We start from the raw sequence: 17,859 nt of genomic DNA on the forward strand, positions 1-17,859 counted from the left end.
TATATAGATATATATATAGTTAACATGATACTATGATAAGTAAACATATCATTAAGTATATTAACAATGAACTACATATGTAAAAATAAGACTACTAACTTAATGATTTCGAAACGAGACATATATGTAACGATTATCGTTGTAACGACATTTAATGTATATATATATATCATATTAAGAGATATTCGTACATCATAATATCATGATAATATAATAATTTAAAATCTCATTTGATATTATAAACATTGGGTTAACAACATTTAACAATATCGTTAACCTAAAGGTTTCAAAACAACATTTACATGTAACGACTAACGATGACTTAACGACTCAGTTAAAATGTATATACATGTAGTGTTTTAATATGTATTTATACACTTTTGAAAGACTTCAAGACACTTATCAAAATACTTCTACTTAACAAAAATACTTACAATTACATCCTCGTTCAGTTTCATCAACAATTCTACTCGTATGCATCCGTATTCGTACTCGTACAATACACAGCTTTTAGATGTATGTACTATTGGTATATACACTCTAATTATCAGCTCTTAGCAGCCCATGTGAGTCACCTAACACATGTGGGAATCATCATTTGGCAACTAGCATGAAATATCTCATAAAATTACAAAAATATGAGTAATCATTCATGACTTATTTACATGAAAACAAAATTACATATCCTTTATATCTAATCCATACACCAACGACCAAAAACACCTACAAACACTTTCATTCTTCAATTTTATTCATCTAATTGATCTCTCTCAAGTTCTATCTTCAAGTTCTAAGTGTTCTTCATAAATTCCAAAAGTTCTAGTTTCATAAAATCAAGAATACTTTCAAGTTTGCTAGCTCACTTCCAATCTTATAAGGTGATCATCCAACCTCAAGAAATCTTTGTTTCTTACAGTAGGTTATCATTCTAATACAAGGTAATAATCATATTGAAACTTTGGTTCAATTTCTATAACTATAACAATCTTATTTCAAGTGATGATCTTACTTGAACTTGTTTTCGTGTCATGATTCTGCTTCAAGAACTTCGAGCCATCCAAGGATCCATTGAAGCTAGATCCACTTTTATCTTTTCCAGTAGGTTTATCCAAGGAACTTAAGGTAGTAATGATGTTCATAACATCATTCGATTCATACATATAAAGCTATCTTATTCGAAGGTTTAAACTTGTAATCACTAGAACATAGTTTAGTTAATTCTAAACTTGTTCGCAAATAAAAGTTAATCCTTCTAACTTGACTTTTAAAATCAACTAAACACATGTTCTATATCTATATGATATGCTAACTTAATGATTTAAAACCTGGAAACACGAAAAACACCGTAAAACTGGATTTACGCCGTCGTAGTAACACCACGGGCTGTTTTGGGTTAGTTAATTAAAAACTATGATAAACTTTGATTTAAAAGTTGTTATTCTGAGAAAATGATTTTTATTATGAACATGAAACTATATCCAAAAATTATGGTTAAACTCAAAGTGGAAGTATGTTTTCTAAAATGGTCATCTAGACGTCGTTCTTTCGACTGAAATGACTACCTTTACAAAAACGACTTGTAACTTATTTTTCCGACTATAAACCTATACTTTTTCTGTTTAGATTCATAAAATAGAGTTCAATATGAAACCATAGCAATTTGATTCACTCAAAACGGATTTAAAATGAAGAAGTTATGGGTAAAACAAGATTGGATAATTTTTCTCATTTTTGCTACGTGAAAATTGGTAACAAATCTATTCCAACCATAACTTAATCAACTTGTATTGTATATTATGTAATCTTGAGATACCATAGACACGTATACAATGTTTCGACCTATCATGTCGACACATCTATATATATTTCGGAACAACCATAGACACTCTATATGTGAATGTTGGAGTTAGCTATACAGGGTTGAGGTTGATTCCAAAATATATATAGTTTGAGTTGTGATCAATACTGAGATACGTATACACTGGGTCGTGGATTGATTCAAGATAATATTTATCGATTTATTTCTGTACATCTAACTGTGGACAACTAGTTGTAGGTTACTAACGAGGACAGCTGACTTAATAAACTTAAAACATCAAAATATATTAAAAGTGTTGTAAATATATTTTGAACATACTTTGATATATATGTATATATTGTTATAGGTTCGTGAATCAACCAGTGGCCAAGTCTTACTTCCCGACGAAGTAAAAATCTGTGAAAGTGAGTTATAGTCCCACTTTTAAAATCTAATATTTTTGGGATGAGAATACATGCAGGTTTTATAAATGATTTACAAAATAGACACAAGTACGTGAAACTACATTCTATGGTTGAATTATCAAAATCGAATATGCCCCTTTTTATTAAGTCTGGTAATCTAAGAATTAGGGAACAGACACCTTAATTGACGCGAATCCTAAAGATAGATCTATTGGGCCTAACAAACCCCATCCAAAGTACCGGATGCTTTAGTACTTCGAAATTTATATCATATCCGAAGGGTGTCCCGGAATGATGGGGATATTCTTATATATGCATCTTGTTAATGTCGGTTACCAGGTGTTCACCATATGAATGACTTTTATCTCTATGTATGGGATGTGTATTGAAATATGAAATCTTGTGGTCTATTATTATGATTTGATATATATAGGTTAAACCTATAACTCACCAACATTTTTGTTGACGTTTTAAGCATGTTTATTCTCAGGTGATTATTAAGAATTTCCGCTGTCGCATACTTAAATAAGGACGAGATTTGGAGTCCATGCTTGTATGATATTGTGTAAAAACTGCATTCAAGAAACTTATTATGTTGTAACATATTTGTATTGTAAACCATTATGTAATGGTCGTGTGTAAACAGGATATTTTAGATTATCATTATTTGATAATCTACGTAAAGCTTTTTAAACCTTTATTGATGAAATAAAGGTTATGGTTTGTTTTAAAAATGAATGCAGTCTTTGAAAAACGTCTCATATAGAGGTCAAAACCTCGCAACGAAATCAATTAATATGGAACGTTTTTAATCAATAAGAACGGGACATTTCATTTAAATCGTTAGATTAATAAGAAGAAAACTCATGTATGTATTGTTCATTGAATAATCGACTGAAATTTATAAATCATGTATGCGAGCATAGATTATGAAGGTTAAGTGGTGGATAAATTGTACAAAAAGATTACGACATTAAATTTTGACATTCAACATTCAATATGACATTTAATTCAGTGAATTATGTCAACACAATGAATGGTAAAACAAAATTATGACATTCAATTAATTAACATTGTATACAACATCAATAATTTCATATAATCAAAAAGTAGAATATCGTGTGATATAGTTTTAATTTGATCGAAGATATTCAAAGAAAAAATGATGGTGGAAGATACCATAATACTCATTACTGGCTTTTTTTGCAATGGATAACAAAGATGATTGTTTATTGTAGAGACCTCTAAATGTTTCATATAAGTTTGATGTTGAATTTTGAATATGTAAAAATTTAAAAATTGTAAAAGATGTTCTTATGAATAATGGTAATTAATTAGCTCTTTATTAATTCTATGCAATTAAGAATGGCGTGTAATTTTTTCATTTATTAATTATATGCAATATTATTAATTTTAATTAATTTTTTAATGGCATCATCAAAAGGTGGTTACAAGTTTTCTTGTGTATAATTACAATTTAAGAGTGAGGTTGATTTGTTTAAGTTTACATTATCAAGTTTGAGATTTAATATTAAGTATAGACATAAGTTTAGAAAATTTTATATAATAAATAGATTTGTCAGCTTATATGAAAGCTAGATAACCAAAACCTGGTTGCCACCCACTCAGAAACTTAGAGAATTCGTAATCCACCATTAACTCAAATTTATTCGGATTTAGACTAACGGTGTTATCCTTGCACCGTCAAAAATATTGACCTTACCATAGAAACGTTGACTTCATAACATCATATACAATTTTATACGCGTGTTGACTGGTGACATTTCACCAATTTATTAGATAAACGTAATTAAGTACTTGTAATGTACATATAAATAAATAATAATGAACAGTAACGTTGAATTTATTATTTATGAAATAATTAAAAGGATTTAACATCATCCTTTGTATATATAAACCCTTCGCACCCTTCCCATTTACTTCACCACTATCATCTTAACTTTCTGTCAATGGCTTTCACCACCATCTTCCCCATTCTAATTCTCCTCGTTTTCACTTCCACCATCAATGCCGCCCCTCCACCGCCCTCTTCCGCCACCACTATCTGCCAAGACACCCCTTACCCGACGTATTGCCAAACATCTCTTCCTATCAACAACTCAACCGCCAATGTCCACGATTATGGCCGCCTCTCCATCCAAAAATCTATCTCGTCTGCCACTAAGTTCGCCAAATTGATCGATAAATACCTTTTTAGCTCCTCTGATCTAACCGCCGGTGCAATTAGTGCACTTAAAGATTGCCAATACTTAGCTAGGCTAAACATTGAGTTCCTATCAACCACTTACCAAACAATCAACACCACACAAAGCACTCTTTCAAATACATTATCCGAATACGCACAAACAATCATGAGCGCCATATTAACCAATACCGATACATGCATTGATGGCATACAATCAAATGCAGCCACATGGAGCTCCAAAAACGACGTTATAACACCTATGAAAAACGATACTAAATTGTATAGTATTTCATTAGCCCTTTTTAACAAAGGATGGGGTAGTAGTAACAGGACCAGCAAACTCAATTCATCACATTTTAACCATGGGTTTAAAATGTCTCGAAAATCGCAAGCGATTTTGGAGAATGTAGGCCGGAGAAAGCTTCTTCAAACGGCTGGAAACCAAGTTGTGGTTAGTAACATTGTTGTGGTAAATAAAGATGGTACCGGGAACTTTACTACTATCAGCGACGCAGTTAATTTTGCACCGAATAACTCGGCTTCTTCAGCTGGTTATTTTGTAATTTATGTGACTTCAGGTGTTTATGAAGAGTATGTTAATATTCCTTCTAAAAAGAAGTATTTGATGATGATTGGAGATGGTATTAATAAAACAATAATTACTGGAAATAATAGCGTTGCTGATGGATCTACCACGTTCAATTCTGCAACATTCAGTAAGTAGTTTATTAATTAGATTTTACTAATTTTCATTTAATCCATTAATTAGGTAAATAACTTTAAAAGTGTAATCAACTTGACATTTATATTTTACTCCAAATTACACCTATATGTTGCTAACAGGCTAACACGTAAGATAGATTGCAAGCTGTTAGGTAGTTTTTTTTTTTTTTTTTTTTTTTTTTTTAACCGTTTAATCTGAAAATCAAACTGAATGAAAACAAAATTACCAAATTGAATTAATTTTTGATTCAGTTTTTAAATTTCAATTCGGTTTTTGGTTCCATTTTTGGTTTTACTTTTTTGAATTATGTTAAACCAGATTTAAAACCTCATTCAACTAATAATATATTTATTTATTAATATGTATACCATAATCTGAAAATTCATTTTTTATTCTCATTTTGCTAAAATTATGATTTTTTTGATTTTTTGTTTTTAGCGAAACATAACCTAATTTGAATTTGATTTTCGGGTATGATTTCAGTTCGGTTTCGAATCTTTTGAATTCGGTTTTCAGTTCAGTTTACAATTTCGGTATAAAATTATTCAACATTGAATACACCGAACCGATGAACCCCTACAGTTAGGTTTCATTGGTGGGTTAATTAATATTATTATTAATATTAATTAATATTAATTAATATTAATTAATATTATTATTAATACTAATACTATATACTGATTGACAAAGTGTCCAAATAGTAAGTGAATAGTACCATTATTATGCTTTAACTACTTGTACGTTTCGCATAAACAGTTGTACCCACAAGGGATACTGCTATGCTACAGTATTTTTTTTTTCCCATCCCCCTTACTTCCCTACAACTTTTCCTAAAGGCGCGCACAACAACGCTCTCTCGATTTTTTTTACCTTATTTTTCCCACAAAAAATGTCACCCATATTACTTTTTTTTTTACTCTTAAACATTCTAAGCTGTGTCATATCATGTTACTATCACATTGGCTAACATTCGACCTTCTCGTTTTATCTAAATAAAAAGCTAAAGGGTGCAAAATGTATAAAACTAAACTTATCAATTTTTATACTGACATTTTAAATATTTGCAGTTGTGGTAGCTAGTAACTTTGTGGCAGTCAACATAACAATCCGAAACACAGCAGGAGCCATAAAACAACAAGCAGTAGCCCTCCGAAACGGGGCCGATTTATCGACATTCTACAGCTGCAGTTTCGAAGCATACCAAGACACATTATACGCACACTCACTCCGCCAATTCTACCGCGAATGTGATATTTACGGTACAGTAGATTTCATATTCGGTAACGCAGCCGCCGTGTTCCAAAACTGCAACCTATATCCTAGATTACCTTTATCTGGCCAGTTCAACGCTATTACAGCACAAGGTCGTACTGACCCGGGTCAAAACACAGGGACTTCGATACAGACATGTAATATTCGGGCAGCTGATGACTTGGCGGGCAGTAACAGGACGGTAAACACGTATTTGGGGCGGCCGTGGAAGCAGTATAGTCGTGTAGTTTATATGGAATCGTTTATGGATTCGTTGATTAACCCTGCAGGGTGGTCGATTTGGTCGGGTGATTTTGCGTTGAATACTTCTTATTATGCAGAGTTTAATAACACGGGGCCGGGGTCGGATACTAGTCAGAGAGTTACTTGGCCTGCGTTTCATGTTATTAATGCAACTGATGCGGTTAACTTTACCGTGTCGAATTTTATTTCGGGCGATGCGTTTTTGCCTCAGACCGGAGTGCCGTATGATAGTGGGTTATGATTATATGGTTGGTGATTAATGTACTAATCATGTATAGAATTGGTAATTTAAAAGCAATATATTTTGTTACAATACTACCCTATTGTTTTTAAGGATTATAATAAGGAATACTATTTTTCATATCGTTGTGTCAATATTCTTCCGTTCCAAAATAAATGTCCACTAAAAACAAGAGTCTAGAATATATTACAAGACACGTAAGTATGTAACGGAGACTGATTATTCAGCATGATAGGTCTTGACTAGACGGGTAAAAGATCGCGTGTGCGAGGAGAGAAAACTAGAACCTTTTGATGAAATCGTAGATATGGTCACTAACTTCTTGAGGCTTTTCTTGGTTAATAAAATGAGCAACGCCCTCCATTATCACAAGTTCTTGCAAGAAAGGAACATATTTATTGAATCCGCCTTTGTGTATATAGTCCTTCACTCCAGGGGTATTGTAGGTCAGGTCGAGGTCTCCTACAATAAACTTAACTGGCACCTTTATTTGTGCACCCGTCCATGGGGCAGTTAGTTCCCAGTTTCTGCAATTTTTGCACACCAAAAAAATCAATTAGGTTAAATGTATGGTAAATCAGGGAAACGGGTCAGGTTGGGTCGGTTTGGGTAACGGGTCAAAACAAGTTTGGGTTAAAATGGGTCATGGGTCAAACAGGCAATGGGTCAAATGGGTAAAACGGATCATATACTTTTACATTTGATTTTTTACATCTGTTATATTATTTTAGTTATTATTATTTATTATTTATATTTATTTTATATATAAGAAGATATTAATTAATATGCATAATAAATTATATAACCATGAGTGCTTTCATAAATGTAGACCGATGAAACATGTTATGGTTGACCCATTTGACCTATTCACAAGACCCATTAGACCTGTCTCTATTTATTGAGCTTTAGAATTTGATACCCATTAGACCCGTTTCTTTATAATTTGTATAGGACCCAATAGGTCTGAGAGAAACCCATTGGAACTTTTTTTAAATTTTGGTTTGCATGTCGGGCCTGATTTTTCTCAAGACCCAATTAACCCGAAAGCTTGACCCAAGATCCAAATTTGAGAGTATGGGTCTGAATTGCCAGGCATAATGCTAATGTATGGTGAATCAAGAGCTCTTGTTCTTTACATTGAGTTGTAGTCCAGAAGTTGCAAAAGGGCAGGTCAGGTCATGGTTCAAAACAGGAGACTTATTATGTTGAAATGGGTCATTTTTTGTATGGTCAGGCAGCACAGGGTGGTTGGCTTGAATTGCTAACATTTTTTTTTTTCTCAAGTTTATATTTTGTTATTGAATTTGGCAACAAAAACAATCTTTTTACAACAATTTGAATCTTTGAATATCACAATTTACGAGACGGTCTGCATTAAAGATGAGATTTGGACAATTTTCAACCTGTTTGAACCATTTGGATTTGAACGAATAGATACTCAACCCATATTGTCAAAATTGCCACTTATAAGTGCTACTATCAACCACAAAATTCATGAACATAAAAAGACTTAAAAACGGAACTTACAAGTCTAAAGCTCGATAGTAATTCAATCCACCTGTGAATCCTGTGCGTCTGAATTTGTCGGCATAATAATTTACATCGTTTTCTGTTAACCAAGATGGAAGTGTGATCTGAGTATCAGGGTTACCCCCAAATCCAACTTCTTTAGGCACACAAAGCAGGCCAGGTTTACGAGTCGTGAGAAACTTTTTAATAATGAGTGCAGTATCCACACGAGCAAACTCGGCTTCTACTTCTCCAGGTGGCTACGTAAACGGTTAAAAATTAAGTTAACCTAGTGAAAGACACTTCAAAATAACAATGTATACAGTAATTAAACAAATAAGAAGACAATTTAATGCTAGAGATGCACAAAGAGATATGATGGAAAAAATTAAAAGTAACAAACCATATAATGACAACAAAGAGGTGACAAGAAACAGATATCAGGGAAGTTCAATAATTTGAGATCACAATCATCATAATAAATGCAATTACAAATCAATATACCTTTTTTATCTATCAAGACATATTTGAAAAAATACAGAAAAAGCAATGTCTTTTTTTACAATTAAAAAGATTTGCCCAAATTACATTTATTCCAAACTGAGTATTCTTTCCTAAAACTCTCACTACATATGTAATAAGATCACAAAATTCAGCATCCCTTTTTTAAAATGGCATAATTTATTAAGAGCACAACCCGAAAACAAGGAGGGGAAACAACACAAAAATAGAATTCAGTAATAAATGAAGGAGTAGTAACATCTCACAACTGTATTTGATTTCAAATTATTAACCATATATACAACAAATTAAGTAAAAAAAATTGTTACTGGGAAACAAACAAAAAGATACCATGCACATATCCAGCATCTATTTAAGATCCTTGACATATTTTTTTCCCAACTGACGATACTAAATTTTGAGATATACTATTTATAGGAAATACTTTCGCAACAATCCATGATTTCACGTTATGCCGTTAACTGTTACTTGCTCAGCAACTCCAAAAATGTTTTATGTACAAAAAAAACAGGTTTAGTATTTTATTACCTGAAATCTGGTTATAAGAACAACACCTTCTACGCGATTTTTGTAAATATTCAGTTACATCTAGAATCAAACACAACATGATTCCTAATCCTAAGGGGCTAACCACAAGTGTCAAATATAGATGATTGATGCAACTTTTTAAGCATAACCATAAGCAAGGTTGAAAAAGACGTGAGAGACGTGAGACGCGTCGAGATCTTAAAACGTCGAGACGGGGGTTGAGACGGTCATTGACTGACGTTGACTTATAGATTTATTTAAATGTATATACACATTTTTGTTGTGTATATAATACAAAAATGATTGTCTACACTAATCTAGGGTTCGAGGAATGATTGTCTACACTCCACCTCCCCATACCCTACACTCGTGGGATTGGGTATTGTTGTATATACACATTTTAAAGTCAAAAAAAACCTTCGTTCACCAATTTGTACCTATAATCGCTATTATCATTAATATAATACAAAAAAAAAGTAACACTAAACTCCGTCAATTTTGATCGATTTGACCGATTTTTGACCAATTTTAACCGAATTTTTGACTTTTGACGGGCGTTGACGTGAACTTTTTTGACCCGACTTTTGTCCATTGACCGACTTATTAAAAGACGGGACGAGGTCGAGACGGGCTAGTCACCAAAACGTCGTAACGGGCGTCGTAAGGGTTTCGCGTTTACAAAACTGACCACAAGTGTCAAGCATCTGAAAATGTATCAAAATTAAATTTTATTTATTACTACTACTATATGCATATGTATATATACTTCCATTTTTTTTTTTCTCTTGTTTATAAAAAATATCAGTAGTTGAGATCATAAGCATTATATGAAAACTTTACATTTTTAGAAGAATTTAAGTAAAATTAGAAACGGTATCATAACTACATACAGATTTGAGATTGCTACTAAATAAGAATTTACCTGAAACCTGCAAATATAATAATCACTACCAAACATCTCACGCATAGATTCAATTGGTTTTCTAACAGGATTTCTAGGGCTAAACACAACACTCATATTAACCAGTGCTGTAACCCTATCAGGCCTCAATAAACAAAGCCACCAAGCGATTATAGCTCCCCAATCATGTCCAACAACAAACACTTTATCTAACCCTAACTCATCAATTAAACCAATTAAATCACCAACTATGTGAAACACGGTGTATTCAGATGGTGAAACAGGTGCGTCTGTGTCACCGTAACCGCGAAGATCGGGTGCGATTGTACGGTAACCTAATGAGGAGAGATGGAGCATCTGGTGACGCCACGTGTACCAGAGTTCAGGGAAACCGTGGATGAAGAGGATTGGACGAGATGTGGTGGTTGGAGTGATGTGTGCGTAATGGAGGTTTATTCCGTTAACTTTAATGGTACTGTGTTGTATGGTTTCCATGGTGTTAGTTAGGTTTTTTAACGGCGGTGTTTGTTAGGTTTTGATGACGATGATGAACATATAGGTGGTTACTGGAGACTTGTGTATCTCAACATCAGTAGTTGACTGAAATAGTTGCACTTTCAATTCTTCCCCACAGCCTATTACTGATAGGAACTTTGCATTGATTAGTTTTTTTATTTCTTTTTTTAAAGAAAAAAAAAGCGAAAACTAATACTACTACATATTACTAAGGCCTTTCATCAACCAACCGATATGAAAGAACCTAACAGAATACAAGAAAAATCCGCTAGCCTCACAACAGATATCAACCTAACAAAACCTAACTGACCAACATGATATCTAAAGCGAGCCAAGCTGAGCAAAACAACAACAAGCACAACGAGACCTACTCTAATCGAAACAAACAAAACAACAGTAAGCCAACAGGACCGAAAAAAATCTCTAACCGAAACAAAGGACAAATACATCAAACCAAGCTTAAACAAAACTAATACTCCGTATTGGATTGTTAATAAGCTAGAACGTCATGAAAATTAACTTCTCCATACACGACTCAGCTAATCTTTTTAACATCTTTTGTTGAGTTTGTGCGGTTCTTGGGCTCGGACGTCATCGGTAGAAAAGTGCAAAAAATTGCATTTGACAAACACGAACTTCAATGTGTCATCATTGTCTAGAATAATCGGGGTGCTATCTTCCATCGGCCATATGTTTTTCATATATAACATCTTTCGAAAAAGAAAAAAAACTTTATGACATAACATCATGCGGATTTGAAAGTGAAGATCTTTTCTGTTCATTTTTAGGATGGTTCACGGGCTGCCAACATAATATATAAGCAGTTCATTTCACTTTGCAACTCATCTTCATATTGTGGATACATGTTTCATTAAAGCTTGTTTGTTGTATTTCACAGTTAATTGATCAGCATTACAATACATTTGTTGTTAACCTAACAGTTGAACTGTACTGTATGACTCTTCAAAAAAAGTATCCTAATTGTGAATTCTTTTACTCTATTAACTTGATGATGAAGTTTGTTTTTGTATATAGTAATATATGAGTGTAGATATATCAAATAGCAACCAAAACATCAAATTAAATCCACTTCAAACAAATCTGGATGAGTGTAGATATATCAAATAGCAACCAAAACATCAAATTATATGAGTGTAGTTTATAACTCAAAACTTACTCTATCATCATCAAGAACAATCATCAATCAAAAAACAGCATACAACGGGACTAAAAAACTTGATCACCAACTTAAGTCTCCATGCTTAGTTTCTGAAGCCTCTGCTATTTCTTCTTCCTCTAGCCATCTCAAATTTTCTTCCCTTTGATCGCACATATGGCTTAGTATGACTGTGTGGCACACCAGGAGCCTTTCCAAAGTGCCTAACTGCTTCACGTGAATTCTTTGGTCCTCTAAGAAGAACCTGCACCAACAATTCAAATCATTAGTTTCATATTAAAAATGTAAGCACTAAAGATGGCAAAAATGGGCTGGTCAAGTACATAGGACAAAAAAGGGAGTCGTGAAGATACTGTATAGGTAGCAAGGATTGCTATAAATGACTAAATAAAGATGGCCTGCAACCAGTTATCATCTATCTATTTTCATGTACAATGGAATAAGTTAACATAGACTATGCTGTCTAACTTTTTAAAAATTAAACACTATACAAAATCCAAATAAATATTTTATTTAACTGTTTAAAATATATCCATATCATATATCATACTATCTAAGCACAAAAAATACACTTTGGCAGACTCCCAACTTGTTTGGGTGACCTACCTGACCCATTTCAGTTTTAGCCAAGTATGATACGCCCATTTAACTATTGAGGGATAATTAAACCATAAATAAAACTGATCCATTCATGAAAAAATGGATTAAAATTTTGAAACAGAAACTTATGGTAAATTAGAACAGAAATGTTTCAAGTGTGATCAATATCTGGCAATACACTAGAGTATAAGGATAGAGAAAAGTGTACATACAGAAAGATATATATTTTCAATTAAAAGTTGTTAAACATGAAATGAAACATAAATGAATAGCATACCGTGTTTTGTCCAAGAGGAGCTCGTAGAGCAAGCTGGTCAAAAGTCAAACATTCTCCACCGGCCTTCTCAATCCTAGCCCTAGCAGTCTCGGTGAATCTCAAAGCAGTAACCTTAATACAAGAAATCTCATACACCCTAACATCATCAGTCACTGTCCCGACAACCACAGCAATCTTATCTTCCTACATAAACAAAAAGTAACAATCACATAACAGATGAATAAACTTTGATTGTTATCGTACCCTTACACAAGTGTCCTCAATCAATCAAGTGTACACAATAACATTTCAACTTTCATCATCACAGTAAGCAGATAATAGTTGACAAAGTCCAACAATTAGTAGTTATTTTAGCACAATCAAAATCATATTTTGCAGCTAACAATAAATGGTGAGCATTTGACACATATTCAACATAAAATGAAACAGCAATACATAACAAAAAAAAAATAACAGTACTATAATAATCATGAATAAAATTTCAGCAAATAGAGTAGCGATACAAAAATCAAGCAAATATATACCTTGCCAGACATGTATCGAATCAAACGAGATAGTGAAATTGGGGGTTTGTTAACTTTGCTCATAAAAAGCCTCTTCAATATCACCGAATTAAAGTTACTTCCAGTTCTCCTCACCAAAAACCTATAAAGCTGATCCATTTATTTAATAAATACATTAAATTCGGTACAAAAATTAACGCGGAGTATCAATTAAATTAAACACACATTAAGAACATTTGAAATCAACCTTGACGAGGAGTTTGAGGTAAATATCATCAGATCGTGGTGCATTCCTTTTAGTCTTCTTGCTTTTTCCACCAGCAACTAAATCAATACCCTAAAGTTCATCACAAACATATAAAAATGAATTGAAATAATGATAATTTAATGAAATTGGTAGAAAATGGAGTTGATAAATTAGGGTTCGGCGAATTGAGTTACCATTACGACAGCGGTGACGTGTACCTATACAAAAAATAGCGGTCAAGATAGTTAAGAAGATCGAATTAGGGTTATGTATGTAGAGGTTAGAAGTGGCTGATGTATATTGGGAGACTGGACTATGCGTGTACGATTTGGGCTCAGCTGCTGAATGTGGGCCGAGTTGATTAGATCCATGGGAAATTCCCCAAAATACACTTTTTAAAAAAGTTTTATTCCAAAATACACTTTTAGAAAGAAAAAAAATTGTCTATTTACACCGTTAAGTCGACCACCCATTGGGTCGACTACCTCTATACCTGGTCGACCACACCAAATTTAAATGTGGTCGACCACCGTTTATAACTAGCAAGGTCGACTTTTGTTGGATATCGGTCGACTACTATATTCGACCCCAAAAAATACGGGCGACCTTAATGATGGTCGAGTATACAAAAAGACACTGAAATAGCGAGTTGGGATAACAAAATTCAAATTTCAACTCTAACATTGCAGATCGTAACCTGATTCATCAACCCTCATTCATTGCAGATTCAATCAAGAGATCACTTCAATAGTTTGTATAGTTTGTAGATAAACCCTAATTCCATCGTCAGTGTATCTATTTCGTCCCTAGATTCAATCAAGAGTTCCCTTCAAAGATGACAGATATTGAGGTAAAACCTATTTCGTTGTTGTATGTATATGTTAGTTTATCTGTATGTGTATATATGTGTATATATGTATATCTATATATATCTATGTATGGGTCCCTGTATTTATATATATATGTGTGTATGGATGTATTTGTATGTGTGTATATGTCAGTATATGATAGGTATCTGTAATTGTATATGTATATGTAAATGTATATGTATATGTATATGTATATGTATAAGTAACTATAGATATACAATTCTCCCATTGTTTTTGCTAAAGTGTATATACATGTATATGGTTATGGGGATGCCTTAGGTCAGAAGATCACTTGCATACTCGACCATTAAAAGGGTCGACTTCCAAAAACATACACTATAGTCGACCCCATTTTGGGTCGCCTATAGTTGAATAAAACTTTAGTCGACCAAAAAGAAGGTCGACTATAGTGTATTTGCTTTTCAATTGTATGTACATGTATGTATGTGTATGTATATTAACATTTATGTATAATGACATTATCATTGTCTGATTACAGGTTTGGTTCGAGGCCAAGGTCACCATTCGAAGCAAGATGTCTCTTATAAGGGAGATTAAGAACAAACTCACTCCGGCTCAGACAAAGATTTTCAGAGAGACGTGTTTCGGTCATTGGTTAGATATAAAGTGTGATGACAATAATCCGGGATACATACATTGCTTATTAATGAATCAGACTGACCGTCCGAAAAAGTTTGTAATCAACGGACGCGAAATATGTGAGGAGCCAGAAGAGCTATGGTTTCGAGTTACCCGAGACCATGTCATTATGTGTGGTAGACGTGAGTTTTTCTTGGTTACCGGGATGTGGTTTGGTCCAGTTACATCTTTTATAGATTGGATAGGTCAAGAGAGGTCGGATTTTGACCACTCGGTTTCATCTCGTGTTTTTATTAAACGACATAGTGGTCAACGTCATCTTTCGGAGTTTCACGACGCCTTTTTTAAAGATGAGTTGAAAGGAACTGACAAGGATAAGGTCATTGTCGCTATTGCATTGATAATTAACTTATGCTTCCTTGGGAAACAGTTGCGGGATAGCGTAAACGATGACATGCTTCTTTTATTAGAGGACTTTGAGTTGATGAACAAGTATCCGTGGGGTTCTTTCTTATGGACCAAACTTTACAATAGTTTGCATCACGTGTTAGTACCTTATAAAGAGAGGGTAGCAGATCAAACCCGGAAGGGGATAATGACATACCATTTGAGCGGCTTCACTTGGGCATTTAAGGTAGTAATCCGTACTTATGAATTTTAAGCAATAACATGTTTCATATTTAACCAAATTTGGTTTTTGTTTGTAGATGTGGATATGGGAGGCATACAAACACCGAATAGAAGCATATGCTTTCAAGCCGAAAAGTGAAGGCATACCTCGTGGAATCCACTGGAAACGGAAGAAGAAAGTCATGGGCTGGAATGAGTACGTTGAGTTGATGCAACTCCCGGTGAGTATAATTATACCAAAATATGGGCCAAAATATTTATGTATGTGTTATGTTTATATGTATGTGTATATCTATATGTATATGTAACTTATATGTATGTGTATATGTAACTGTATATGTATATGTATATGTATCTGTATTTGTATATGTAACTGTACATGTATCTGTATATGTATATGTAACTATAACTGTATATGTATATGTATATGTATATGTATATGTATATGTATATGTATATGTATATGTATATGTATATGTATATGTATATGTATATGTATATGGATATGGATATGTGTATGAATATGTGTATGACATGATGATATCCCGGACGAAGAACGACCTCTCAATCGTTTGAGGCCCACCAAGACAGAGGTTAAGTGCGAGTGGTGGGTTGCTAGTGCAAACTATTTCAAGAACCCCGATGCTAAAGTACCGGTGAAGAAATATGATGATCCGAAGAAATTTGATAATGAGACGAAGAAGGAGTTGACGGATATGATTAAGAATTTGACAAAGAGATTAGATGACCAGGAAAACTGATGTCGTAGCGTGGGGGTACGAAATAGTTTATATTTTACTAGGAAAAACTATTAAATACGATACATTTTTACACAAGTTTTAATTATTTATTTACAAAATGGATATACCTAAACCTTGCTACAACACTATAGGCAGTGTACCTAATCGTAAAGTAGTATAGTTTTTAGTAAGTCCGGTTCGTTCCACAGGGAACGGGCTTATTGCACACTATATTTTAAACAATTATATTCGTACAAAATATATTATATTAATAATATATAAAAGGGGGTTTTACCGTTTAATGACCGGTTTGTCGATTTTATATTTTAAATGAAGCGTAAAGTAAATGACGATATTTAACTAACAATATAAAATAAATAACAATAATTAAAATGACAATAAATAAAAGTACGAGGAAAAATGAAATAAAATATATTATGCTTATTTAAACTTCCGTAATCATGATGTTTGACGTGTTGATTTTAGTTTTATGCCCATGGGTTAATTGTCCTTTGTCCTGGATTATTTAATATGTCCGTCTGGTTTTTGTCCATAACAGTCCATCAGTCATAAATTTAAAGTGTGAGTGTCCTCGTCAAATTATCCTTATACCCGAAGTCAAATATTCCAACTAATTGGGGACTTAAACTGTAACAAGGTTTTAATACTGTGTTTAATAATTACACCAGGTTATCGACTGCGTGTAACCCAAGGTTTTAATACTTTGTTATCAATTATGCCAAGTGTCCTTGTACATAATTTCACCCCTGTTTTAATAATTCCATAGACTATTAATCCATTCCCGTATCCGGTTAAATGAACGATTATTCGTACATATAAATATCCCGCCCATCGTGTCCGATCGAGTGTATGTGGTTATTTATAGGTACGTCCAATTGTAAATCTTTATATTAAAATTAACAAACTATCATTTAGTTAAACAAATATAAAGCCCATTAATAGCCCATAGTCTAATTTCCACAAGTGTCGTTCTTTTGTCCAAACCCCAATTATGGTACAAAGTCCAATTACCCCGTCTTTAATATTTAGTCCAACATCATGATTACTTTGGCTCAAATAAGCATAATAATAACTTAAGTACGAGACATTAATTTAAAAAGGAGAACATAACTTACATTGAGTATTTATCGCGTAGTGTTACACGGACAGAATTTCGACTTCAAAAACTCGTAAAAATAACTTTTACATAACCCAAACTAATCTAATATAAAACTACCCTATACTATATATATTATATATATATTTATTTATTTATTTTTTACAGAGTATTATTATTATTATTTATTATATATTTACTCGCAGAATTCGTG

At 33.1% G+C, this 17,859-nt stretch overlaps 3 protein-coding genes across 3 annotated transcripts; 1 reads left to right on the top strand and 2 right to left on the bottom strand.

Moving 5' to 3' along the window:
- The first annotated feature begins 4,190 nt into the window (after positions 1-4,190).
- Positions 4,191-7,165, top strand: LOC139872801 (probable pectinesterase/pectinesterase inhibitor 41). The gene is made up of 2 exons (XM_071860726.1): positions 4,191-5,145; positions 6,221-7,165. Exons 1-2 carry the CDS (start codon positions 4,194-4,196, stop codon positions 6,907-6,909), a joined length of 1,641 nt encoding a protein of 546 aa, XP_071716827.1. The 5' UTR covers positions 4,191-4,193; the 3' UTR covers positions 6,910-7,165.
- Positions 6,971-11,032, bottom strand: LOC139872802 (epoxide hydrolase 3-like). The gene is made up of 3 exons (XM_071860727.1): positions 10,391-11,032; positions 8,437-8,678; positions 6,971-7,436 (listed from the first exon to the last, which is right to left on the bottom strand). The coding sequence occupies exons 1-3, from the start codon at positions 10,862-10,864 to the stop codon at positions 7,190-7,192; spliced, it is 963 nt and encodes a 320-aa protein (XP_071716828.1). The 5' UTR covers positions 10,865-11,032; the 3' UTR covers positions 6,971-7,189.
- Positions 11,033-12,045: 1,013 nt separating this feature from the next.
- On the bottom strand, positions 12,046-13,945 carry LOC139872854 (large ribosomal subunit protein eL18y-like). The gene is made up of 5 exons (XM_071860784.1): positions 13,884-13,945; positions 13,690-13,779; positions 13,464-13,592; positions 12,940-13,122; positions 12,046-12,306 (listed from the first exon to the last, which is right to left on the bottom strand). The coding sequence occupies exons 1-5, from the start codon at positions 13,884-13,886 to the stop codon at positions 12,148-12,150; spliced, it is 564 nt and encodes a 187-aa protein (XP_071716885.1). The 5' UTR covers positions 13,887-13,945; the 3' UTR covers positions 12,046-12,147.
- Positions 13,946-17,859: the final 3,914 nt, after the last annotated feature.

This window comes from Rutidosis leptorrhynchoides, chromosome 10 (assembly GCF_046630445.1).
Source record: "Rutidosis leptorrhynchoides isolate AG116_Rl617_1_P2 chromosome 10, CSIRO_AGI_Rlap_v1, whole genome shotgun sequence".
Classification (NCBI taxonomy): Eukaryota; Viridiplantae; Streptophyta; class Magnoliopsida; order Asterales; family Asteraceae; genus Rutidosis; species Rutidosis leptorrhynchoides.